Below are 27,923 nucleotides of genomic sequence, written 5' to 3'. Positions count from 1 at the left end.
TCATGGCTTGTATTTTAGTTATCTTTAGTGATTTTTTTTTTTAACGAAGATGAAACCATAGATGCTAATTTTTACTAGAAAATAAGTACTTTCTCCTAGTATAATGTAGTCCTTTTCGTAGTTACTAAAACATGGAATTGGTTAAAATCAATGCTATAAATGATCGAATATGTTGTCAAATAATATTCTAAAAAAAATTGTAAAAGAAAGTGAAAGTGAGGAGCTACATTTATGAATAATTTTATACTCATTTGATACTGATCCGAGATCCTGCTTATGCTGCAAAAGATGGAAAGGTACAAGTTTGGTTTGTTTAATGGTCACAAAAGCTATATGGGGAAACAAGATACGAACCAAACCATAACTTCACCACAAATGCTCCTACAGAGGCAATAGAATTAAACAAACTGGTATCTACAATCACTCCCAAAACATAACCCTTCACACAAAGGAACACCACATCGGAACTCGAAACAAAACAAAACCGAAAATTCGTTACGAATTTCCTAATACTTAGTTAGGATCCATATGTGAAGTAGAGCTCAGAGCAGTACCTCTCGATCATATATCCAGCTAAATGGGATTTTCGATGCTTGTTTGGCCCTTCCTTGAGCTCGTTCCTCTAGCCTTCGGATTCTTGGAGGCAACCCACAGACATAATCCTGTGCTTTCTGCCCTTCTGATGAAAGTCCGGTTATACTCGCCACTTTCCATCTGTTCACCAAGTGTTCTAGGATGTCTGCATAGTCTTTAGCTGTGTAGACACCGAGTCTCTGAGCAACAGCAGAAAAGTGTTCGAAAAGGTTATCATCACGACCATCATACATCAAGTGGGCTGGCATAGATATCTTCTTCCTCATCATGTCGGCAAAGGCCAGAACTGTTCCATCCGGGTCGATCTCAAATAGCTTTTCGGTTATCTTGGTGTATGCAGTCTCATGGCGCTTCTCATCTGCAGCAATAGTACCGCATATTTGAGCCAGTTTCAAGTCCCCATGCTCCCTCGCAAGCCGGGCAGTGTTTCCATGGGAGATAAAAGTAGCCCTTTCTTGAAAGGATGTATAGATAAATCCAAGGTATGGATTGTTCTCTGTCCTTGGGTCCTGAGAAAGTTGGGAACCACATGAAAGCAGGCACTATGTTAATAGCTATAAGAAAAGCGTGGTAAAAAGATAAACTACGCGGTTTAAAAATTAACTACAGTACCCATGGTCAGTATGAATACAAACAGTTGGGGGACTATTGGCGAAGACTCACCATTCCTGATCCAATCAGATACTGTATAGTCTTCTCAATCTGTCTCATGTCTACACGTCCACATAGATAAAGATATTTATTTAGAAGGTCTCCATGCCTATTTTCCTCGGCAGTCCACGCCCTCGTCCAAATTGCCCATGGAGTTGGGCTCGCACCTGTTTCATCCCGTACACCATCCAAGGTATTAAGCATTGTTTGGTACGTTGGAAGTGCTTCTTCTGTGATCATATCTCCAATCAGAACAACAAAATAATCATCTGGAAGTTCCTTTGCTCTTTCCCTTAATTCCTTGACCTGATCATCAAATCCATCAGATGCAGGATCGGGCAAGAAATCCTGAGGTTGCCAACTCTTCTCAACAGGCTTAAGGTGGACCAGTATATTATTCTCAGCCCAATCTTCCATGGATTTGAAAATCTCAATCTTTTGAGGTGGCATCGAGTGTGTAACTTGAACATGAACCTCATGTGGAGGACCGAAAGGCTTTTTGACAGTAATCTCCCTGCGAAAAAATCAAACACGCATAAAGGAACACCATAGTTATTAAAGATAGAAAGGGACACTGACACTAAAATAGAGCTGTTGATAAACTGTCCAAGCCATAGTTATCAAAGATAGAAAGGACACTGAGGCTCCAGGCACACGCTTACATTACATTTCGCTTAAAATGCACCTCGAGCCTTTAAAGTTCACCAAAAAGCCTACTTTATGCAAAATGTGCGCACATTGACATATATCTAGGAAGAGACTATGCCTCAACGCGCTTTGTGCCTTGACACAATTCGTATGCGCTTTTAACAACTATGTTCTGCATCAAACATATAATCAAATTTTGAGTATCGAACTGTATATGCATTAAAACTACAAATAAAAAAATAAGACACCAATAACTGTTCTGAGAAATATAACCTACAGGAGCACAACTCTCACGTAGGCCAGACACACAAAATAAATTTAAAACACTTATAGGTTGTATTGGATTAAAGAATTCATATTTGAGCAACATATCTATAATATATATTTTTCTGAGAAACATATTTACAATTTTAAATTCAAATTATTCCGATTTTGGTGGATTCAAACTCTTCCATAGTCATTGACATGAAAGGTTAAGATTCTAACAGAAGGATTGGAAAAATATACAACTCAACACCATCCAGAAAAGTAGCCCTGTTTATGTTTGGTTTTTTGGCCAAATTTCCTCACTCTGCTATCGCTGGCCTGCTATTCAGATCATGTTCGAATCCAATTGACTAGTAGGGAAGTTGGAATGCTTGAGGAAATTTCTCAAGTGCATATTTAATTCACATCTTTTGCAGGGGAAAACAAAAGGACGAAAGGTTTGGAGAAAGTTTATCACGTTCTGGCAATGCATGCACAAACTATTACAAATTTATGAGCCATTAATGCTCGTTATACAGCAGCAACAAGAATCATAAGCGCTTTTTCAGAGAATTCAAGAATGGCCCACCTGAGCAACACGATATTGATTCAATCACATGCATTTCATCAAAACCCATTAGTGTAAGATTTCATAAAATCAGACAATAAATCCAAACCCAAAAATACCCAGATCAAAAAAAATAAGAAAACCATCTAATTTGAGCTAAAAATCCAATCTTTACCGTAAAAAGAAACCCAAAAAAAAGTGTCATGATTAAAACGCATTCATAAAAACAAAAGAAGAAACACTAAAGAAACCGTCGAAAGAAAAGGGACAAGCTCAATACTTCGAACCAGAGCTAAGAGTGGAAGCCATGCAAAACTTGGGAGATCTGAAGCTGGCAATCGGCGGAAGCGCAGAATAATGGTAGTTATCGGGGTGGCACTTGACGGCATTCAGCTTCAAAGCCATTTTCGAGGATTTTTTGGGTAGCTTTATTTTTCCTCCACAGAAAGAAAGAATCGGAAAATGCGAGACAGACAGAGAGAGACATACGGTGATTCCTTTAAGCAATTTATTCCGGAATTCTCACGTGATCTTCGAACGTGACAAAATCCAACGTACATAATTTTATGACATCTTTACCCCTCTCTGGACTATTATTTTATAATTTTTTCCCTAATAAATTAGTATATAAATTATTATAAATAACTTAATTGATATATATATAACTAAAAATAAATTTTACATTTAATATAATTTTTTTAAGTCAAATTATTATTTTTAAAATCAATTAGGTACACAATTTTATTCTCAAAGTTATTTTATTAAATAATTTTAAAAAATTATATTTATTTTAACATTAATTTATGATAAATAATTCCTAAAACAAGTTATCTAATATTTTAACAACTCAAAATATTATAGTAAAAACTGGCCTCCCCTCAATTTCCACCAAATTAAATTGGGGCGGCAAACAGCTCGCCCTACTTTAATTTTTTATATTAAAAAAATTAATAATAAAAATTTTATATTAAAAAATAAAAAGGCAAATGATTAAACAATTTCTTTAACCTAACTTTCACTTAATCATATACTTCTTGATCCAAATTTTCATTTTTTTTGTTCCTAAATCTTAAATACCATTTTTTTTCTCAATCAATTTTTCTTTTTTTTCATATCTTTGAATTCTTGTGGATTGAAGCATTTTGATTCAAAAATGTTAAAGTGATATTTTTCATTATAAATTTTTATTTTATGAACTTTTCTGATACCGTCCCACGCTTTATTTTTGTGATACAGATATTCGAATCGACTTAACTAATAAAAAATATAATTTTTTATTCTAAAAATATTACTTGTCATGATAATTATTGATCAGATAAATTCATCTCATAGATAAATTTATGAAGATTTTTGAAAAGACTTACTTTTTTGCTTTGTCTTTTACTTTCTTTTATCAATCAACATCAAGAACAAAAAAAAATCTTATATTTTTTTTAAACTTTACTTTTCGACTTGTCCAATGAGTTCTTTTCGGTTCCATTGTTCAAATCTAGCATAAGTATTTTGCATGGTAGTATATTCTTTAAAATTAGCTATTATAATTTTTTTTTAAAAAAAAAGGTTGGTGGGAAAAACGAAGATGGAAACCGAAAGGGTCCACTTCGAGTGGAGTCTTGTGATTTCGTAAATTTACATATTTATTTCGCAAATTTTTTTCCAATACGTCTATCATATTCATGTTTATAATGAAAATAAGAATAGATATCTTGTGAGACGATCTCACAAATCTTTATCTGTGAGACAGATCAACTCTACCGATATTCACAATAAAAAATAATACTCTTAGCATAAAAAGTAATATTTTTTCATGGATGACCCAAATAAGATATATGTCTCACAAAATACGACCCGTGAGACCGACTCACACAAGTTTTTGCTTAAAAATAAATATTTTTGACATGAATAATAAATTTTTTTATAAATAACTCAAATAGAATATATGTTTTATAAAATTGACAAATGACATCATCTCACTATATTTTTGTGATTTATTTATCAAATATATTTTGTGCGTAAAGGTTACACAACATCTAGTTTTAATAAATGGCACCAAAATTCATGAATAATCATCCCACTTGGCACTTGCATGAATTCACATGGGTATTTATGTAAAATCCACGACCTTCTTGGAGTCTAACTTTATTCTAAGGCAAAAACTTGTGTGAGACGGTCTCACGGGTCGTATTTGTGAGACGGATCTCTTATTTGGGTCATCCATGAAAAAATATTACTTTTTATGCTAAGAGTATTACTTTTTATTGTGAATATGGGTAGGGTTGACCCGTCTCACAGATTAAGATCCGTGAGACGGTCTCACATGAGACCCACTCTTATTCTAAAATTTTCGATCTTCCCCACATAATTTTTTTTAAAAAAAATTACATATTGGGGTAGGTGAAGGGAGATTAGGCTCGAACTCTAGTGTCTTCATTGAATTGATTCTATTTATGATAAAAACTCGAATCAAACTAATGAAATCGATTTTGTTTTCGTTCGACTTGATTGGGGTTATCAGCTTTAATTTTTGTCCAAATACATTTTTTTTACTATTTTTAAACATAATTTAATTTTTTTAAAACTAGTAATTATAAATAGACAAATAGCATATACATACAGATAAACAATTTAATATTATAATATCAGAAAATGACATTACAAATTTTGCATCAAAATTTATAAATTCTCAAAATAAAGTAGTTCGGCTCAAAAAAACTTTACCACAACATGTCATCACACTTCAAAAAAGGATATATATTTATCTTATTTATTCATTGTTAAGAAATTATTACCCAAAAATTTTGGTAATCGACAAAATCAAAACAGCACTTGACTGTTTCAGAAAACAGCTGTACTTCGCCTATGTAACAGATATCAATTCAACTGCCCAGCTCAGCAACTGGAATATATTTCAACCGGCTAAAGCACAAGAAGACTGATTGCGTGAATTTTAGACCACCTACAAATTCAACCGTTTCGATAAAAAGAAGTTTGGACTTGAATTATCTTCCTCAAAACCGGATCATTAAAGAGAGTTATTTATTGCTCAAAAGACATTCTCTGACCGGCTCTATATATTCAAAAAGTTGCACCACCTCAAAGTCAACTTGTCTCTGCACCAGTCCCAAGAATGATCTGCATTTATTTCAATATCCCAGAAAAAGAAGATCAAATATAGATTACAAAGTTCTGATGCGGAAAACAGTTATCATAAAAGGAACTCCTCAAGAAATGTGATTTAGAACTATGCTGAGCAAAAAGAACATTAAATGCATCGATTGAAGAACAATTAATGCTCGTAAAGATGACAACGACACATTTGCTCAGGAGCTCAGGTTAACGTTGCTTGTCTTTCCCGACCATTGGAACAATCGGCTATATTAACAAGAGTTGTATGCAAGATGGGATGAAAGAGAGGCAACAAACCATTCAACTCACAGCAAAAGAAAATTATCAGCCTGCGTACTTTAAAAGATTTAGAGCGCATTCAAAGCTTATCTGATTCATCGCTCGATCTACACGCACTAAACAGAAAGATAATCGATCATTCAAGGATCATTTTCGTGCTAATTAAATCAGATTATTCATATCAGTAACCTGTTGGTTATTTGATTAAGTTGTGGTGTCAGGTGAACTAAGTTTTCTTAAAAATCCAAAAGTATAAAGTGATCACTAAGAGTTCCAAAACAGGCAGTGTGATAAGTTCTGATTGGAGTGGGCTGTTGCAAAGAGTTTTGTAAAGACAAAGTCTTTTAGTGGAATCCTTCCTGAAAAGGAAGAAGGGGTGACGTAGGAGTTTTGATCTCCGAACTTCCATAAAAAACCTCGTGTCCTTATTTTTCAGCTCTGTTTTCTCTCAATATATTTTTTCTGACAAGATTGCCAACTATTTACTTATCATTAGAAATCTTGAACCGTTATCGCACTATTAGTGGTTCATGTTTCTAACAGTTTGAGGAAAATTCTCAACCACCTCAAAACGATTGAAAACCAAGTTTAAAATCGAAATATTTTTTAAAAGAGTTTATTCATTATCTCTCTAAACTCTTTTCTGATCCCAACATTCATTTAACTTCAATTTAGATTATTGAAAAGTCTAAAATTTGTAAAAGTAACATAAATTATCAATTTTCATAATATTGATAATATCATATAAATAAAAATCAAATAATCTATACATACATTCTTTAACATATTATATATTTTTAAAATCGGTTTGGATTGGATTTTTTCTATCAAAACTTTGAACCAAATCAATTTTTTTATGTTTGATTAATTTTAAAATCAATCCAAATCAGCTATTTGGTTTGGTTTGATTTCTGTTCACCCTTAATATTATATATCATTATATATAATATATCTTTGATCGTGAAAGCATGAAGTTACTAAAATCGAGGCTTATTTCATGTTATATTTCATCCCATTATATGAGATAAAACTCAATTATCGGATCATCCAGATGTAATATATCATTCATAAAATATGATGGGTAAACACATGGATTAATGCAGTAGTTTGTAAATCACGTTAGTCAAATAAACAACAATTTCCAAGTCTGTGTGACAAGCTCGCCCGAGAAGGTGTTGATAGGAAATTTATAAACATTAACCAAATGTTCATCTACTTCACCAACTCGAACACCTCTTAAGAGCTACATGTCTTCATATAATACATGTTATGACTCAACATTATGTTTACCAATTATCGGATCATCAAGATGTAATATATCTTTCATAAAATATGTTTACCAATTGGATAATTTATCAAATATGTTATTTTATATATAAAAATAGATAAAAATGACCTCGGGTGATAAGTATACTATGTTGGAAATTTAATAAAATAAATCTATAAATCATGTGATTAAATCCATATATCATAGCACGTTAGAAATTCATGTCGAATTATCAGAAAATATGAATAACGGTAAATACGCATCAGAATCCATTGATTGATCTAGCGTCAAAGTTATGAATCTTCCAAGGCAACAGAGAATCGACCACCTTATTTTTGCCTTTGATGGAAGAAGAAGAGAGATCTAGAACATGTATGCCGTATATATTCTGTGTTATATTCTTTGTGCATTGGGGACCAGAACCTTATATAACCTTAACAGTCTTTAACCCATCATAGAAGACCTGATTGGGCTGCGTTTCTACATATAAGATGGACTATATCAATTTATTTAATACTTTGAAAATCCATAATTAATTAGATCACTTTATTGTGTCATTTATTAAATAGCATGTACATATACAATTAATTAAATTATGTGAGCCCACAAAATAATTCTAACATACTAAGATCATCTGCTAATACATGTCTTCATTTTTTTAATGACATGAGAATCTGTAAATACTATCTTTCAGTACTCGCTGGGTACACACACGGATTAATGCAGTAGCTTGCAAATCACGTTAGACAGATAAACAACAATTTCCAAGTCTGTGTGACAAGCTCGTTCGAGAAGGTGTTGACAGGAAGAATCGAATTTCTGACCATTAACCAAATGTTCATTTACTCCATCAACTTGGACACCTTTTAAGATCCACATGTCTTCATATAATACATGCTATGACTATTCAACAGTACTACTAGTAATTGATTTTCCAAGAGGGTCGTTACGGCATCTACAATAACTCAAATATTTGTAGATTTGTTATTGGTCTATATCATCGATAAAAAAACTGTATTTCACAATCAAATATCTCATCAATCAAATATTCATGAGTCTCACTATCATTTTATTAATATTCATTTATATTTTAATTTAATTAAAAATATGTATATTTTTTTTTATTTTTATCTTTAATTAAATATAGCTTATTTATAATACTTTCATTACTATTTTTTATTTAATATTGAATTTATGTATTTTTTTGGAATTATCTAGTACAAATAATTAAATATTAAATTATTTAAAAAGAAATAGTACAACCTAGCAGTACTAAAGTTTGACGAATTACAAATTAAAATAACTAAATATATTTAATAACAAAGTATTAAAATCACCCGGACACCTCTCAGTCAATTAACAAATAAACATAAAATAATAGTTCAATAAATTATATTTATTACTTTCTAAATCTGAAATAAACAACAAAATAAATATAAAGTTGTAAAATATAATGAGTAGATATCTTGTGAGATGATCTCACGAATCTTTATCCGTGAGACCGGTCAACCCTACCGATATTCACAATAAAAAATAATACTCTTAAAATAAAAAAAATAATATTTTTTCATGGATGACCCAAATAAGAGATCTGTCTCACAAAATACGATCCGTGAGATCGTTTCACACAAGTTTTTGCCAAATATAATTTATTATTAGTATGCATGCCATCCATACATAAATTAACTATAAAATTATAAATGTAAACATATTACTTATTTTTCAAATACTTAAATTAGGAAATATTAGAATAATTCGTAGAACATGAAATTTTCAGACACATACAAAGCATAAACGTAAGATGGACTATCTTAAAGGACTCAAATTCAGAACAAGCTCGAAAATCTGGTAAGAATTCCAATCGTATGAATCATCTAACATCAATCAAACCAATCCAATTCCTCTTTTTTTTTCCTGATTATTTTACATCAGTAAGCTGCAACCAACGTATAATTCATTCTTACACCCAACAAAGTGTAGAAAGAAAAAACATTCACAGAAAATTCAATACAAAGGTTAAATAACTATCAGGATACAGAAGAAATCAAGATCACACAAATCTGTTAAAGGGCTTTCGTCCAAATGTAGCTGGCATAGAGACAGTCGAATCCATGCTTATGGCGTCTCCTAACAAATGCGAAGACTGGTGTTTTTCGGCCACCCTTTGAGAAGCAGCATCGTCGTTAAAGTCTTTATTCCACTTGAAAGAACCGATGTTCGGTTTCAAAGGAAAAGAAAACCGTCTCTTGAAGTCATTACTTGGAGTTCCGGGGATCGATCTATCCTTGGGATTGCTATTTGCTCTCACTTTTGCCTTTGCTGATACTGTAGGCGTCATGTAATTCGGAGCAGAAAAAGGAGGGCAACTGATCAAGCTATCGTCATCTTTTAAAGGAATTTCAGAAGCAGAATCAGCTGCACTTAATCGTGGTTTAGAGTACTTGATACCCATTGCCTGTGGTGGTGTTCGACCTGGTGTCTGAAACTGTTTCGCTCTAACAGGAATTGCCGATCTTGATGACCTTGGCGTGAGAGTTTCTGGATAGTTTCTAGCAAGAAGTTGAGGGCTTGCCCGGTAATCAGAAATAGGCCTTGGTGGGGTAAAAAAAAAGTTTTTTGGAGTTGCTTGGTTCTGAGAATTGCTCGATGCAGGGAGCTGCCGTTCTAACCAGTTCCACCACCAGGGATGTCCCTTTGATCGGATATCCAGAGGACTTTGAGCCGATTTCGGATCAGCTTTCCACAACTGTAAAAAAGGAGATTTTACGAGAGATGGTAAAAATGAGTAAAATATTGTTGCAATTTAATTTCAATATATTCATAAAACATGGAATGTCCAGTCGATAAAACGTGGTCTGGTTGTATGAAACGATCCTATGGTATATGCGGTACACCCATCCGTTTTATTCCTGAATCAATGATTTGGCTACCTTGGGTTAGCGAGGCCAAAGCTATAATCAAGTTAGTTTTGTGTATTTTAAAGAAGATTCATGTCTAAAGACTGAAGAGCCATAGAGAATCAATCTCACATATCATGACGAAGAATTGAAGGCATTGTTTAGCGTAAAGTAGAGTCACTATATATAGCCAAACCTACACTGTAAAATATATTTACCCCGCGTCATCATCTCCCAGTTATTTGAGCAACCTTTTCTTCCACACCACTTTTTCGTGCCACAATAATGTACTAATGGGATATATTCTTCCCAGCCACACCAAAAAAAAAGGGGGTGGGGGGTAAGAAAACCAAAATGTTACTCGTCAGCATGCACGCTCACACTCATGAAAGACACCAAGGTCCAAGTCGGAGTCAGGACAGAGAACTGTAAATATGGCCAAATGAAGAAGTTCAACGATACCTTCGTCAGCATGCACGCTCACACTCGTGAAAGACACCAAGGTCCAAGTAGGAGTCAGGACAGAGAACTGTAAATATGGCCAAATGAAGAAGTTCAACGATACCTGGTGAGAATATGCATAGGCCATGGCCCTCTCTCTTTTCATGACTGCCTCCACCTTTCTCTGTGACCTTGCTTCGACTTCCTTTTTAGTTAGCACACTTTCATTCCAATCGTCATTACGACCACCCTTAAACTAAAATAACACAAATATCATCTTTCGGATTACAGAAACATTGATGCTACTGTCAATTAGAGCAGACGATGGCAAGTGTTTCAAGCATTTGAGAAGATACTGGCTTAACAAATACATTAGACAACAAGAACTTACTTGTTGGTTCAAGGTCCGTTTGCTTAGGGTACTTGCCCCTTCCTTATCGTCCTTATAAGCTTGGTGCTGGAGTGCCTGGTTTTCCAACATTTGGATCCTTCGTGAATGAATTTGTGTTTGAACTCTAACCAAAAGTTGCATTTGTTTCATCGCATTCATCGTCTGTCTCTTTACATTCTGGCCTCTCACCACCCCCTGAAGCCTCACTAAACCTCTCAAAGCTCTAAAACTCTTCCTTGCCTTTAAATTTTAAAATATGACAATACATTAACCATAAAAGTATGCTTAAGAATCAAGATATGAAAGGTGTAAGTATCGTGAGAACAGAAAATACAATTATGCAGCCTCAATTCTAGAAACAATTAATCGTGAGAACAGGATCCAGTTGTCTATACCTGGATCAAAGTCCAAAACAAACACAGGTTTCATCAAAGTCACTATACTTCATATGACTAGGTATGGAAATCCATGCATGCAGATGAATCATGTATTGTACAAATGTTTTTATAAAACACTCTGCACAGGCATTGATTTATAAGATTACCAGGTATCCTCTATATGCTGCCTGGATCTTAGTGGCTGAAAGATGCTTCTCCCTTGCAGTTGGTTCTGGCCTCTGCACATGGCTAGTATCTTCCCGGCTTTGATTTACCTTAGGAGGAGGAACCTTCGAAGAAGAAGCCCTCGAAGTAACAGCTCTTCTTGGTGGGACCTTGGGAGAAACAGCCCTTGGAGATTGAACCTTTGGAGATGAGACCCTTGGAGAAAAAACTCGTGGAGGACTAGCCTTAGGGGACAAGGCTCGATGAGAAGTAGTTCGAGGCGAAAGGATCCTAGGTGAATTTGGCCTTCCAAGTGCAATGGGTGGAGGCTTTGGCTGTTCAGAAGATGTAGGATGCCTGATGAACAACTGATCAGCTTCCCCTAATATTTTCTCAATACTACTCGGCTCTCTGAACAAAGGAATGAATGATTTTGTCACACCATGCCTTAGATTGCCTTTCTTTTTTTCCTTGGTGCTTTTCTTATCTGATCCCTGAACAAATGTACAAGCTCCATAATTGAGGGTGGTAAAAGTTTCAAATTAGATTTGTTATGGTATTACTGAACCAAACACCAAGGCAGGAAATGGTTGGCCAAAGGCAGCTGAAATCACAAACAAAAAGCCCCTATGGAGGACAGTGCAACTAGACACTAATACTGAATCAAATCCAAAACCGAAATAAATGACCCCCAAAAAAATAAAATGAAAGGGGGCATGAAATTTCTACTGGGATGTGGAGATAGGCATATATTTTATTATGAGAAAGAAAGAAACAAACAGCTACTTGACTTCCAAGGGGAGAAATAATAATTGAGGGCTAAACATATCCTTGGTGGCAGAGTAGCAGTGTTACTATCCATGGAGTATAAAGGAGAAATTAACAGAAGCTGTACCCATAAATAGAATATTAGCAAGGGAGGTCCTTATTAAACCGAATAATATGAAAGGTAAACATAATTACACATTTCATTTTCTGGAGCTCAATAAGAATTACCAACAGCAGGCTGGAGTCAGGACCCCGAGGATAAAGTTTCAAATTTTTTATTTATCATAAGATTTTGCTTCACAACCCATAAATTTGTTACTATCGGCAGCCTCGACATACATAGAAGGATAAAATAGAGTTAAGGGTAATTATACTCTTGTCTTTTGCATTTACAACTAAATTCACACACGCTCAACGACCAAGAATCACATGGACTCGAACATGATCTTATTTTTATACAATAGTTACAATAAATTCATGAGGGCGGCTAACTTGTTTTTGGGGGGGGACGAAGCAACTTAAAATCACACATAAAATTCTAAATTATTTTATTTCAGGGCTCCGCACCCCTGCTAGGATCCAACCTTAACAATCATTGAAGTTTGTAAGAATATCTTACATCAGTTAACTTCTCCTTTGAATTATGTGAGAAAACCCTTTTGATGGCTGAAAACCAGCTTCCTTTCTTTCCCATGTTCTCAGCATTACTCTCTCCTCCTGAGGAAAATCGAACGGCCGGCCAAAACGTTTAGCCAAATTCCATGTCTTCAAATACAAATATTTTATGCACGACATCTTTGTATGTTTGCTATTTAAGGAAGTCAACTTCCAAGTAAAGCTATGGATTACTATTAATATTGGTGAAAACATAACATTTGGCACTAATCACGATATCAGACATAAATAAGAATTAGTTGCAAGTCAATAAGAACATCCTACACCAACATGTGTATTTTAAATACATGCTTTTCAAAACTTACCAACTTTCTTCTTTCATTAAGTTGGTTAACTTGGAACCAAAATTTCCATTAGATTTGAAATGAAAACTTTCAAGAACTGAAAAGGGTGATGGGGTGATCATATTTCTTGCTAAATCCATGCCAAGTGTCCCAAAATTCTTGAACTCCAAATAAATAAATAAATAAATAAAATTGTGACAAAAACTTGAAAAATTGCTTATCAAGTCTTCTGGATTGAGCTTAGGCCGCAAGCATGAAGAAAACAAAATTAAAAAAGCCGAACTCTTAAAGATCAAGGAATAATCTCCATGATACCCAAACAGACATGTACAAAAATTTCAACCCCACAGCCACCTCATTTAGAGACGAAATTCACAAAAATTACACTGATCTGCGAGTAAAAATTTTGAAACTCTCACAAACTCAGTAAAAGAAAGAAAAAAATAACCCAGAACTCAAAATCCCATAACAAGCAGGAAAAAATAAAATAAAATTTTGCTCAGAAAAATAAAAGCTCAAAAAAGCATGCTAATCCCAAGAAATCATGTACCTAAAATTCACTAAAAAAATGATTAATCACCTTAACTATCTCTGCAACTTTCAGGAGGTGCCTTCAAGAAAAGCTGCACCAAGCCAAACTATGTCGCCACCACCCTGCCTCGCCCTTTCTCTCTCCGTCTATACATACACAAACCTGGGAGGCATGGACATGACTCTCTCTCTCTCTCTGTCTAGCCCACTAACCAGACTCTTTCAAAGTGTACAATTTTACAACTCTTCCCGTCATATTAGCTTTTTTTAAGGCTCTGTTTGGTTGGGAATTTGGCCAACCCAACAAACTCTGTGTGTCCGAGTGCGTGTTTTTATTGTTCAACTTCGAATCAGATTCTTCCTCTCAAAAGATTGCAACTTTATTTACTTTTCTTCCTGCCCACCTTTAAACTTTTGTGTTTTTATAATTTTCTTTTTCATATCACATCAATATTAAATGTAAATCATGGAAATCGGATTATAAAATCAAAGATAATTCTTGATCATTCACACAATACCAGTGACTTTGGTACGCCTGTCTATTACATTACAATGCCTGCTAAAAGACTCTGTTGCTCAGATAAATCATTAAATTTTATTTATTCTAATAAAATAATATAAATTTTGAAGGAAATTACTCGATCTTGATGACTAATGATGATTGAGAGTTAAAATATTAATTTCATGATGATGGGAACACAGTAGGCAGGAATGTTGGCCAGTCTTGTACTCGATGGCTTTTGGCCTTTTAATCCAACTAACTTTGCTTAAATGGGAAGACTATTAGGACATCTACATTCAACAACCAACCCCAAAACCCTTGGACAAAATTTGTGTGAGACGGTCTCACGGGTAATATTTTGTGAGACAGATTTCTTATTTGAGTCATCTATGAAAAAATATTATCTTTTGTGCTAAGAGTATTACTTTTTATTGTGAATATCGATAAGATTGACCCGTCACACACATAAAGATTCGTGAGACCGTCTCACGAGAAACATAGTCAAACCCCTATCCCCACCCACTTATTATTATTATTATAACTAAACAAATGTTTGGTTCATGTTTCTCTATTATCACCTCAAGAATCAGTATGAAGCTTGGTCTGGCAAATAATGTATTATGATCTGTATTTCAAGAAACTGGATCAAATAAGGTCCATAGCTATCCATGTCAATATCTACATTAACGAAAGACAAGCGATGTATCCAACCGAACGGCAAAGACTATCCCCACCGGGTGCCCGTGGCAACCGCCAACGATGGAGACAGAGAATCTCCCCGACTAAACCGGCACCGTTTGGGTCATAAAAATTTCAACAAGTTCACATTCGAAGATTTGATGATGCAATTATTATTGATTCTCCTTAGTCGCCCCATGATTTGACCGTTGGATCCCAAAATAAACGAATATCGACAAAAAATTGTATTTTGTTATCGGGATCGATGTTAATCACAACGATAGATCATACTAGAGATGTGCAAATAAATTACCACTTGTTTGTTATAATCAAGGGTCAAATCTAAGATCTCGTCTCAAACCAAAGACTATCGATTGCTCGTCACAAAATTTTTATCATGATATCTTTTATTATTATTCAAAACAAAAGAGCATCTTACTAACTTCTTTGATCCACTCTGATCATAACAGAGGAATTATACATAAATATCATCAAACATCAATACGAGAGTCACATATTCAAAGAACAAAATGATAATAAAAAATTGTCTATTTTCTCCACACATTCATACAAAAAGTAAAGCAGTTTTTTCTCACACTAATTTCATCTAACTTCCATTTCTAAGTTTTGTTTTTATTTTTTTTTACTCTTCTTCTTTTATATTGATTTTGAGAAAAATATTGGAATACGTAAAATTCAATCAGACAATTTCGAATTTTTTTAATCTAATTTATTGTTAAGATTTGAATTTAGACATAACTCAACCTCAAAAGCTAGCTCAAGAAGTAAGGATTGTCAAATCCCATATATACAACTCCCAGGTATTATATCTAATCAATGTGAGACAACTAACATTTATACATATATAGCATGTGCCACTTTTACTGGTTCTCGGCAAATTTATATTTCCTAATTTATCAGTAATTAATTAATTTAGTAAATATAAACTTTTCTTTTTCTCGGCAGATTATATATATTTCCTAATTTATCAGCAATTAATTGATTTAGTAAATATTTCAATGCATGCATCCTGATCCTTGTGGCTTGTTTTGGTAACCATTTAAGCCTTCATAAATAATCCTAGATGAATTTAAATCCAATGCAAGTGAAATGGCCGGTTTGGGAAATAAAGATAATTCTGTCAGATGCATTGATGAATTGCCAATAATTTCACACTTTAATGAAATAATGGGGTTTCAAATTTTGCATTTATCCTCAAAATTACACATTCAAGTGAGAATAATAATGTTTGTTCTAATTTATACCTAAGTGACTAAGTGAATCATCCTCACTACATATTTCAAAAAATATACCATGATTTGTGATTCAACGGCCATGTAATATAAAGAATCAGATAAAATGATCTAAGTCGCGTTTGGATTGATTAATTTTAAATCCATAGATTTCATTTGTATTTTTGTTTTTAAAGAGAAATCAGATCATAAACTTCAAATCCACTACTCACGTGTTTATATAGTATTTCATGTTAATTAAGATTAATTTCAAATTCACCCAATAATAATATCATTTGAAATACATTTTATTTTGTCTTACTAATGAGTAAATAAATAAAATACAAATTTAAACTTTGATATATTGTTCATTGTAAACAATACAAACTATAATCGAAATATGGATTTCAAATCCACCTCCTTAAATACAACCAGAAATCTTCCACAAAAAATCTCACGAATATAGATTTATGCGACCGTCTCTTAAAGACTTATGCAATTATCTTTTGACCTATTGGCGAGAGTGAAACTTTAAAACCCATTTGGCCTTGAGTTCACTTGTGTAGTTAGATTAGATATGAAATTCTCCAATACTATTATATATATATAAAAAAGAAATTAGATAAAATGAATGAAGATATTTTATTTTATTTTTTAAAAAAATGAGTGTGTAAGAAACAGGGTTTAATAATAAATGTAATGTGGTCCTGTATGGTGGAGTTTGGCTCGTGAATGATGGTGTCTTAATTCTTGGCACTGTGCTGGCCAGATTCATACACGAGTTGCCTCTTTCAGCTTGTTTTCTTCTGTCATTCCCATTCCCATTCCACTTCACACCATGTTAATAAAATAAAAACATGTAATCTCTCCAAAATGTAAATATCTATGTTAGATATTTACTCGTGCACATATCTCAATTTATCATCTCGATCTGGTCAAAAGAACTCTTACTCATACAAAAAGGTTTTCATCATGAAGGAAAAAAAAACATGTATTTTATCAACCAAACATTTTCTGGATTGCATAGATCTTTTGTACGTATCTGAGTCATAACATCCAATTATTCTAAATCATGTCCTTACCTGCATGCATAATAGATGGGACCAACATCCACTTTAATATAGAAAAAGAATATGATTTAGTGCCAATCAAATGCGACAAAATGTTGAAAAAAACTCTAAAATTCATTCTTGAAAAAACAAACACCAAAAAGTACAAGAAAAATGTCTACCTCGAAAACTCGTTTTCCAAAATTTTAAAATAGAAGACTTACCATATCAAAGTTTGATATATTTTTCCAAGAATTCAATTCAGGTCAGAAATCAATTATTGGATTGTAAATAATTCTGAATCGAATTTTTCATATGTAAATATTTAGCAATTGCTCTACTGCTGTCCGCTCATTACTAGAAATTTAATGACTAACAATAACAAGCAAACATAGGAGTGGGAGCATCCGATAAAATAATTGGTTAACTGGGGGCATCAGATAAGCAAATGACTGAGAATTTGAAGTGATAACGGAAGTAGAACGACAAAATTCATTACAACCAGATATTTTACTAACAAACCAGTCGTCTTGCAGACAGAGCATTACTTGGATCAGCCACCACAGGGAATCTGGCGTATCATATGTCCCATCTCTTCTTCACACTGAACATCAATGCCGACGAGTGTATATCATCTTGAGGAACTTGGAGCATGATCTGCACTTTCAACTTCATGGGTGCTGCCTTGGCTTTTCCATCTTCATCTCCAAACTGAATCACCAAGTATTAAACATAAAACTTAGTTTCCTTAATTCGTACAAGAAATTTCATAGGGGAAGCAGTTTCCTTAATGGTATTGGTTTAGGGAAGATTGAACTTCGAATGGTTTGATGCACTAAAATGAGAATTTTTTTTTACAACAGGTGCAATACCAGTAATTTTTTTTGTTGATCTCTCACACAGATGTTCATACAAATCACATACAAATATTCAATACATGTTATCTAAATACATCGTATAATATGGCCTGAGTCAAATAAACACACTATTTTTAATCCAACATAAATTTATCCACTACCCGATGCACACCAGAGTAAGTTATTTAGCAAGCTTGTAGTTATTAATTGGATTCAGACTACGAGTAGAAATCTAAAAAAAATCTCTCGCCATTTGGAATGACTTCAGTGGCAGAAAGGAGCAGGTCCAGTCAAATGTTCTGGCATAAACCGAACACTAAGCCAAAAATGAAACATATAATTTAAATGAGCTGCAGGGTACCAATTAGTTATGACTTTTAGTACAAGAAAAGCTATTGGTCCTCTATAATTCTAGTTCCAACTTCCAGGTAAGGTTTTGGTTCTGTGACAGCAACCTAGGGAATAACAGAGATGACCGGAAGTGGAAGTGAAGATAAAAAAAGTCCTAACTCATATTTGAGATGCGAACACCACAGTTGGCCTCAAGCTCTTTATGAGGGACTAGGTCATCCCTTTCTTCTCTAGCCTGACCCTTTTTAGTTTACATTGAACATATGATGAGTCAGAAGCAAAATTATAAATAAATCACTAGCAACCACGTGCTTATCAATTATCTGGAACATGAAAGCAAATAAACTTACCCAAAGAGATGCCCAACCAAGCCGTGGTTCAGAATCATAACCTGCTTTGAATTTGTAATCCTTCCCAACTGTGTGTTTATAGACCACACTCCAATTGTTTGAGTCAAAGAAGTACAAGTAGCTGGCAACATAAACCAATAAAAACCATAACCACTACAGTTTTTGGGGTTGCTCACAAACCATAGATAAAACCATGGCAGTTTTCCAGAAATTTTCTTATATATGATAATTAAAAATTATAAACAGAAAACTGTCGTGTTCCCTTGAAACTGATCGTGTAACGGGCCGATTACTAACTGAAACCTTGGAATCCAGATTCCAGGTTGTTTTGTTAGACTTCCTTCCTTGACGACCAATTGTAAGGATACGAGTGAGGCTCGATAGAGAGAACCTCTCGATCTCTTAGTAATTGTTTATGCTGGAAAATTCTTCCTTCTTTTATTCAACCTTGAACGGGTATAAATACAAAAGAATCCTAGCTCCCAAACCTACAGATAACTCCCAACCATATCCTAAAATTTGAAAAGATAACAACCCGATCCTAAATACCAAATCCTATCGAAAACAAATCAAACAGCTAAGGAAAAAGATCCTAATCCTTGGTTTTAAATCGACCGTGCGTGTGTCTCTTGTAAACCAGATCTTTCGGCCGCTGATGTGGTGCTTGGTCTGCGGAATTGGTTGTGACATCACCCACCCCCTGAGATTGGTGTTTGTCCGCAAACACAAAGGCTGGAAACCGCTCTGAGAATAATGCCACATCTTCCCATGAAGCTTCTGCTGGTGACAGCCCTTGCCAGTGAATTAACAACTCTGTTCTCCCCTTGTGAACTCGCTGGTCAAGGATAGCTTGAGGAGCAAGTAGCTGCTCGCCCGAGGGAAGAGCTGGTAACGTGGCCTCGGATGTTTCTGTTCCCCGAAAAGGTTTTAAGAATGAAATGTGGAAAACGGGGTGCATTTTGGTAGTCTCAGGGAGCTCGAGTTTATAGGCAACCGACCCAATACGTTCCAACACCTTAAAAGGTCCATAGAAACGCGGAGATAACTTCCTGTTTGCTCGTGCCGCCAGACTTAAGTGGCGATACGGTTGGAGTTTTAACAAGACCAGATCATTGATATTGAATTGTAGTTCCCGGTGATTATTGTCGTATTGCACCTTCATCCGATTTTGTGCATGCAGTAGCCTTTCTCTGACGTTCCGGAGTACCCTGTCTCGAGACATCAGTGCTTGATCTACAGCTTCGAGGCGAGCTACCCCTTGGCAATACGATAAGAGACTAGGCGGCTGTCTCCCATAGATGATCTCGAACGGGGTGGCTCGCAATGAAGAATGGAAGCTTGTATTGTAGCAATACTCCGCCCAAGCGAGCCATTCCCCCCACTTCTTCGGGTAGTCACTGGTAAAACAACGTAAATACATCTCCAAGACTCAATTAACAGCCTCCGTTTGTCCATCCGATTGAGGGTGGTATGAAGAACTGAAACAAAGTTTGGTCCCTTGTAAACAAAACAACTCTTTCCAGAATGAACTTGTGAAGGTGACATCCCGATCGCTGACAATGGATTCGGGTAGGCCATGCAGTTTAAACACATAGTCGAAGAATATGCGGGCCACTGATACAGCAGTATAGGGGTGAGAGATTGCAATAAAATGAGCGTACTTTGAGAAGCGGTCCACCACAACGAAGATCACACTTTTTCCATGTGAGGAAGGGAGGCCCTCCACAAAATCCATTGAGATATCTGCCCAGATCTGGTGAGGTACTGGCAGGGGTTGGAGGAGTCCTGCCGGTTGAAGATGTTCAACTTTATTCCGTTGGCAAACCAAACAAGTGGCCACAAAGTCCTTCACCTGGCGTCGCATTCCTGTCCAATAGAAGTCGCGATGCACTCGCTGAAACGTCTTTTGATACCCTTCATGGTACGAGTTATGCAGGGCTCCAAGAATTCGAGATATCAATGGGGAAGTCTTGGGTAAAAATATACGCGAATTATACAGTAAAATGCCTTCAGCATAAGCCCACTTGGGCTGCGGTTGTGCACCTGTATTGTCCTTAATCAGCTGTTGTATTTCGTCCGAGTGGGCGTGTTCTGCTTTAATATCAGCTAGAAAATCCCACGAAGGGGTGGAGACAGCTGTGGCGCACATCGTAGGAGAATCTCGTCGTGACAAGGCGTCTGCTACTGTATTAGAACTCCCAGATTTGTATTCGATGGTGAAATCAAACCCCAATAACTTGCAAAGCCAGCGTTGTTGGGATGGTGTTGCAATCCGTTGTTCTAGTAGGTACTTGAGACTGTAGTGGTCTGTGCGGACGACAAAAGGTTGGCCCCAAAAATATGAGCGCCAATGACGGATTGCCCTTGTTAAACCCATTAGCTCCTTCTCGTAGGCTGGTAATTTTCTGTGCTGCTGGGCGAATGAATGACTGAAAAAAGCAATGGGACAGCCGCCTTGCTGAAGTACTGCCCCAATACCCGAGTCTGAAGCATCACATTCTACGACAAAGGGCTTGGAAAAATTCGGAAGAGTGAGTACCGGGGTTGTAGTGAGGGCTTTTTTAAGTTTCTCAAATGCTGTGGTGGAATCCGTGGACCACTTGAAGGAATTTTTCCGAAGCAGAGCCGTTAACGGTGCAGCAATCAATCCGTAATTCTGGACAAAACGACGGTAATACCCCGTCAACCCGAGAAACCCACGTAAAGCTGTTGGTGAGGTTGGTAGTGGCCAATCTGTTATGGCCTCAATTTTGGACATATCAACCTTAGCCCCTGATTGGGAGATCACATGGCCCAAGTATGCGACTTCCTGTTGAGCAAAGAAACACTTGGAGCGTTTTAAGAAAAACTGGTGTTGCTGCAGTGTCGTGAGAACTATATGCAGGTGATGTAAATGACTTTCCCATGTAGGGCTAAAAATCAAAATGTCGTCAAAAAAGACGAGAACGAACTTCCGTAGATACGCTTGGAACACAAAGTTCATAAGGGCCTGGAATGTGGCTGGTGCGTTGGTGAGACCGAATGGCATAACCACAAATTCGTAGTGCCCATGGTGCGTTCGGAATGCTGTCAGGGGAATGCTTCCGGGATCCATGCGAATTTGGTGATAGCCTGAGCGTAGATCTAGTTTTGTAAAGAAGGAAGCACCAAATAGCTCGTCCAATAATTCCTCGATGATGGGTATAGGAAACTTGTCCTTGATTGTTTTAGCGTTTAGAGCCCGGTAATCGACACAAAACCTCCAAGTTTTATCGGCTTTAGGAACTAGGATGACGGGTGAGGAGAACGGAGATGTGCTGTGTCGAATAAACCCCTTGGACAGCATCTCGGTACATTGCCTCTCTATCTCATCCTTCTGGGCGTGTGCATAACGATATGGGCGGACAGCAATGGGGCTTGTCCCGTGTTCTAGAATGATCTTGTGACTGAAGTTGCGAAGGGGGGGTAGGTCCGAAGGTTCCGCAAAGACTGTTGCAAATCCTAGGAGGATGTCGTGTAGTTCTTGATCCCTGCCCTTCTGTAATTGTAAGGCAGCGAGGTGGCCACTTGATCTAGGGTGGTCCGTGATGTTTCCTTGTAGTGTAACTTTCTGCCCATGAGACATAAACTGCATATGCATTTTGGCGAAGTCCCATTGGATGGATCCCAACAGTTTGAGCCAATTGACCCCTAGGATCGCCCCAAAACTTCCCAAGGGAATAATAACAAAATCAATGCAAAATTTATATTCTCCCAATCGTAAAACCACGTTATGACAAACTCCTGCACAAGGAATTCGTCGCCCATTTGCCACCAAGACCCGGAGAGTAGCTTTGGTTTCCATCGGGAGCCCCAGACTTTGAGCTAATGATTTATCCAGAAAGCAATGTGTGTTGCCCGAATCAATTAAGACAAGGAGTGAATTACGTGAGATCGAGCCCTTGATTTGCATGGTTTGCGCCCCCTGTGTACCTGTTAAAGCATGAAGTGAAACCGCGGGCTCTTCTTCATCAATAGGGGGGTTTTGGTCATCGTGCTGTATTGCATCATCCATGGCTTCAATCTAGAACAACTTCTTACAGCGATGCCCTGGAAGATATAATTCATCGCAATTATAACACAGTCCTTTCGCCTTGCGTTCTTCCATCTCGGAGCGATTTAGTCGCCGGATAAACGGACCTGTTGATTTCTGGACAGCATTACGGCGAATATGGTTCGTAGGATGTGAGGAGTGCGCACCAGAGCGTACATCATATAATCTTGCGAGGCGCATTGCTCTAGGTAAGTCCAACGGAAGATGGATGAGGACCTCTGCTGCAATACCCTCATGTAGTCCGCTAATGAAAAGTTCCACCAGCTGATCTTGTGATAGGTTGGTCGTCCTCGCCATTAAGTGTTCGAATTTTTTCTGGTAGTCTTCCACGGAACTTGTCTGCCTCAATTTAGAGAGTTCTCCCAATTTAGTGCAGCGTAGGATTGGGCCGAAACGTAAGTGGCATTGCTCCTTGAATTCATTCCACGTCATGTTGGGGCTGTTCTCTTCTACCTTTAGGAACCATAATTGCGCATCCCCCTCCAAATGAAATGCTGCGATCCCTACCCGGTCGTGGATCGGTGTGTTCTGATGTCGGAAGAGAAATTCACAGTGGGTGAGCCACCCGAGTGGATCAGCAAGCCCATCATATCGAGGAAGGTCTAGCCGTGTATAGCGCTGCACGCCGAAAAAATTTTCTCCCCTCTCGGGTCCGCCGCGTCGAGAATCGTTGGAGCCTCTCGCGTTACTGTCAACATCATTATTTTGCAGGGATTCTGTTCGAACAGCCGCCAAAGAGAGGGAAAGCTCTTCCAGTTGTTCTCGAAATCCTTGTTGAATCAGGTCCTGTGCCTTCTTGTCCTCTATGTACATTTTCATGAATGCATCCAGTTGTTTCGAGATGGCCGAATCACCCATTACACCCTGCTCTGATACCACTTTGTCGTGTTCCCTTGAAACTGATCGTGTAACGGGCCGATTACTAACTGAAACCTTGGAATCCAGATTCCAGGTTGTTTTGTTAGACTTCCTTCCTTGACGACCAATTGTAAGGATACGAGTGAGGCTCGATAGAGAGAACATCTCGATCTCTTAGTAATTGTTTATGCTGGAAAATTCTTCCTTCTTTTATTCAACCTTGAACGGGTATAAATACAAAAGAATCCTAGCTCCCAAACCTACAGATAACTCCCACCCATATCCTAAAATTTGAAAAGATAACAACCCGATCCTAAATACCAAATCCTATCGAAAACAAATCAAACAGCTAAGGAAAAAGATCCTAATCCTTGGTTTTAAATCGACCGTGCGTGTGTCTCTTGTAAACCAGATCTTTCGGCCGCTGATGTGGTGCTTGGTCTGCGGAATTGGTTGTGACAAAAACACTATGGCAATAATTTAAACGATAATGAATTGAATATTGAAGATTCAGAATGTAGTTAGGATCAGGTTAGAAATTTATTTTAGTAAATTTGGTAAACAATAAAATACTCTGTTCAAACTTAAAATGGACTCAACATGTGGAAAATAAATTAGTAACTCAGGTTCTCGATCAGATAAGCTACTGGAAGCAATTGTGAAAAATCTCAAAATCAGCAGAAGAATTCCGAATCTTAGCACTCGGCGCATGTCTCAGAGTAGCTCCCTAGGCAGTACGCTATTTTTATTTTAGCTTCCCAGCCCCGTTATAACTCCCCAACTGTCAAACAAAACTATGCTTGCAATTGTACTCATCAACCCCAATATTTCTTAGTTCCCGTTCTTTCATTTTGGAGGGTGAAATAATAGAATGGTACTAGACCAATCTGGGTAAAGTTCTGCACTAGGATAGACTCCAGATAGATGGGTTTGAAGCGGAACTGTCGGCTATCTAGACAAATTGGTAAATCTCTCAAGAAAGATACAGTCAATTGAAGAATGCTTAGGTAAGGTTTCAAACCACCAAGGTAACCACGGGGTCATTCATCAAAAGAAACCCAGAGTCACAAAATGATGAGAATACGAAACAAGAGAGAAAAATGAAGCATTGATTATAATCTTCAATTAGTACAATCGCTGCGAGCGCAAGCCCGTCATCTAAATATGTCTACGTTATTTTCTATTCACGTGATGATAAAGGTTTCAAGATGGTGTGATTAAAGTGATATCCTCACTCACAAAATGGAATTCCACATCAGGCAGGCTCTACGAACGGCAGCTGCCTAAAAAAGATTTTTCCATGACATCTAAGGGATTTTCAGAATTTTTACTTAGCATGGCCATTTGTTATACAACTCAGAATCTAGCCAGTTTTACAGTTTCTAAGATTGGCTCGAGGGCCAAAGGATAAAGGGTTTGAGGGGAATGAGAAAGAGAAACTTTACCTTAACTTGTCAGAAGGACTGAATCTCCGCTTAAATGCACATGATAACACTTTCGAGGGCAAAGAAATGCTCGGAATGAATGTCAGTTGCTCGTCCTAAGAATTAAAAACTCCATCAATGATCCTTTGACAAAATTGATTAAACTCAACTTGAGGAAAAAGAAGTAAATCTTCAATAGGAAATCTGAACGAAAATACCTTGAATGCATATCTTAAATTCAAACTGTCCTCACTGTATAGAGCAGTACACAATCCATTCAGAACATGACTTTTGACAAACCCACTCACTGCTAAAGCTTTCTTCTGATCTTCTTCTTCCTCAACTTTCTCCTCAAAAGTAACTTCTCCAAGAGGAAATATCAACGATGCCTTTGGCTGCAGCCACAGTAATTAAATCATTCATAAATACATTTAAGGTCAAGCACTTCCATTTGCTTTTTAAATAATACCAAGGTTGAAGTTGAGAAGAAAAGCACACCATATAGATTTCACATTACCATAGGCTCACAAGTTGAAGCTTCCAAGAACTGGATACAATTAGAAAAAGTAAAGTTTAAAGAATGATCGTGAAAGATTCTCACCTTTCCAATAGATGGTACAGCAGATGACAATTGAAATTTGTAGTCTGGGCCCGCAAGATCTGCAATCATTGCAACCTCTCCTTGATGATCCTAAATGTAATTCATAAGTACAGAGAGGAAAACAGAAAGGAAGGCATCACATTCAAAAATTAAAAAGAAAATGACAACCATACGAGAAAATGAATTGTTTGCTCCTCAAAATACAAGACCATTTATTCTGAAGCTGATTTGACACTGCTCTTCCACACACACAAATACACGACTAAATTCACTAAAAATAACTCAACTCCTCCACGTAGTTGATCCTTTTTTAAAAATCTACTTATCTGCAGGAAAAACTAAAAAATAAAGCAGAGAAAGTTAGCTACTTACACGATGAGCACTTAGTTTTGCAATGCAAAAATTTACCCTTCAAATGTTGTTAATGCAACTGATTTAAAACATTTAATCGCGAATACTGAACAGACAATCCTTAAGTGGAACCTTGATGGTAAACAATAAAAACAACAAAATTGCTCTTGAAACTTTATGAGTTATGAGATATATAAATTGCTTTTAATACCATATACCAAAAAAAACACACACGGTGGCTGACATGAGTACGCTCTTCATCGTCTCCGTGTACTTTGGAACTGTAACTTTACAGAAACTTAAGAGGAAATAAAATTTCGATCTTGATTCAAATCTTGTGTGTTCAAATGACAAGGTTGGAGAGTGGAACTGAAATTGAAGCAAAACACACACACACACACACATAGCACAAGCGATTTCAACTCGCTCATTTGAGCCAAATAGATAGAATATGAGGTTTTGAAACCTTCAATCCAAATGAAACCTTAACACATTTGTGAAATGCCTCCTAAATGGGATATTGGTCCGTGATAAGTTATTGGCTAGGCGTTAACCATAACCATTGTCACATCCACGTTTATTATATTGAGTTGAAACAAAATTCAGCAACCAGGATGACATGGTATTGACACTGCTTGCCTCTCTACGAGTCAAAGGGGGAAAATTGATAATTTTGTTTCATCACATCACTCTAGTACTCGTAATTATCAAAATCCTTTAAGGTGTGTGAGAACAGCCAACAAGAAGATACTCTTGAGTCATCTCAACAATTGAAGACTGTCTTCTGAGAATGTTAACACTCAAGAATTCTAAAGTTACTCAAAATGAACTAGTTAAGAAAAGGATCAATACATTCTTTTGAAGCGAATTGACAAATACCTTGACCGAGTGGTCAGCTCTGAACTGTAGTCCAGGAGCTATTTCGAACGATGCCTTGAGCAGCGCATCATTTTCTTCGACATCGTAGTGCAACGAAAAGAATTTGGAAGTAAAGGTAACTTGAGGATCCGAAACTTCCCCTTTGCTGTTGTTGTGAAACGACAGCTTCAATTTGGCTAAATTATCCAACAGCCTGCACGACACCTTATTAAGGAAAATAGAGGTCTCGCTGTCATACTCAGACGTTATTCGGAGCTTCGGCCGCCCCTTTTGGAAAAACCCACCGAAGAAACCACCTTTGGGGGAGGCACCGCCATTTGGACCGACGTCGCCGTTGGTGGTGGTGGTGGTGACCGATTGTTGGTCGGATTTTACTTCTTCCATTGCTGCTGCTTTCTAAATATTTTGACAAATTTGGGCCAAAAAATGGGAATTTTGTAGGCTAAGAGAATAACGTGGGGCTTCAGATTTTTAGGCGGGGATATAGAGGAATTTTTTTTTCATTTATCAAATTTATTTTTTAAATATTTAATAATTGGTCGATATAGATTTTTAAAATATTTAAGTTATTAATGATAATTAACTAAAAAACTACAGAATCATCAGTACCTCTTCATAATGAAGAAATGGTTATTAGACTATTGAATAATAAAGATATTTTGCCTTATAGGAAAAATTACAGATTTATTCATATAGGTTTAATACAAATTGCTTTTAGANGATTATTAAATGAAATTATAGAATTTTTTTGTCAATTAAAACGATCAAGTTATTCGAGCAACGAACATACGTTGTGTACAATATAATATAT

The 27,923-nt window shown here is 36.4% G+C and overlaps 3 protein-coding genes and 1 long non-coding RNA gene across 4 annotated transcripts; 1 reads left to right on the top strand and 3 right to left on the bottom strand.

Moving 5' to 3' along the window:
• Positions 1–347: 347 nt before the first annotated feature.
• Positions 348–3,195, bottom strand: LOC140984438 (stearoyl-[acyl-carrier-protein] 9-desaturase, chloroplastic-like). The gene is made up of 3 exons (XM_073451854.1): positions 2,988–3,195; positions 1,258–1,759; positions 348–1,103 (listed from the first exon to the last, which is right to left on the bottom strand). Exons 1-3 carry the CDS (start codon positions 3,110–3,112, stop codon positions 543–545), a joined length of 1,188 nt encoding a protein of 395 aa, XP_073307955.1. The 5' UTR covers positions 3,113–3,195; the 3' UTR covers positions 348–542.
• Positions 3,196–9,213: 6,018 nt separating this feature from the next.
• On the bottom strand, positions 9,214–14,352 carry LOC140984448 (protein IQ-DOMAIN 13-like). Its single transcript, XM_073451869.1, has 6 exons — positions 13,958–14,352; positions 13,038–13,135; positions 11,653–12,144; positions 11,109–11,348; positions 10,842–10,973; positions 9,214–10,125 (listed from the first exon to the last, which is right to left on the bottom strand). Exons 2-6 carry the CDS (start codon positions 13,110–13,112, stop codon positions 9,430–9,432), a joined length of 1,635 nt encoding a protein of 544 aa, XP_073307970.1. The 5' UTR covers positions 13,113–13,135; positions 13,958–14,352; the 3' UTR covers positions 9,214–9,429.
• Positions 10,132–11,087, top strand: LOC140984449 (uncharacterized). Its single transcript, XR_012176620.1, has 2 exons — positions 10,132–10,688; positions 10,793–11,087. It is a non-coding gene; the product is annotated as an uncharacterized lncRNA (long non-coding RNA).
• A 3,309-nt stretch (positions 14,353–17,661) lies between the features above and the next one.
• On the bottom strand, positions 17,662–27,573 carry LOC140984446 (outer envelope pore protein 37, chloroplastic). Its single transcript, XM_073451867.1, has 6 exons — positions 27,113–27,573; positions 25,883–25,972; positions 25,500–25,676; positions 25,303–25,397; positions 18,928–19,048; positions 17,662–18,080 (listed from the first exon to the last, which is right to left on the bottom strand). Exons 1-6 carry the CDS (start codon positions 27,494–27,496, stop codon positions 17,949–17,951), a joined length of 999 nt encoding a protein of 332 aa, XP_073307968.1. The 5' UTR covers positions 27,497–27,573; the 3' UTR covers positions 17,662–17,948.
• Positions 27,574–27,923: the final 350 nt, after the last annotated feature.

Source organism: Primulina huaijiensis, chromosome 9 (genome assembly GCF_012295235.1).
Source record: "Primulina huaijiensis isolate GDHJ02 chromosome 9, ASM1229523v2, whole genome shotgun sequence".
In the NCBI taxonomy this organism is placed as follows: domain Eukaryota; kingdom Viridiplantae; phylum Streptophyta; class Magnoliopsida; order Lamiales; family Gesneriaceae; genus Primulina; species Primulina huaijiensis.
Note: the sequence above shows the minus strand (reverse complement) of the source record. Positions and strands in the feature narration are given on the sequence as shown.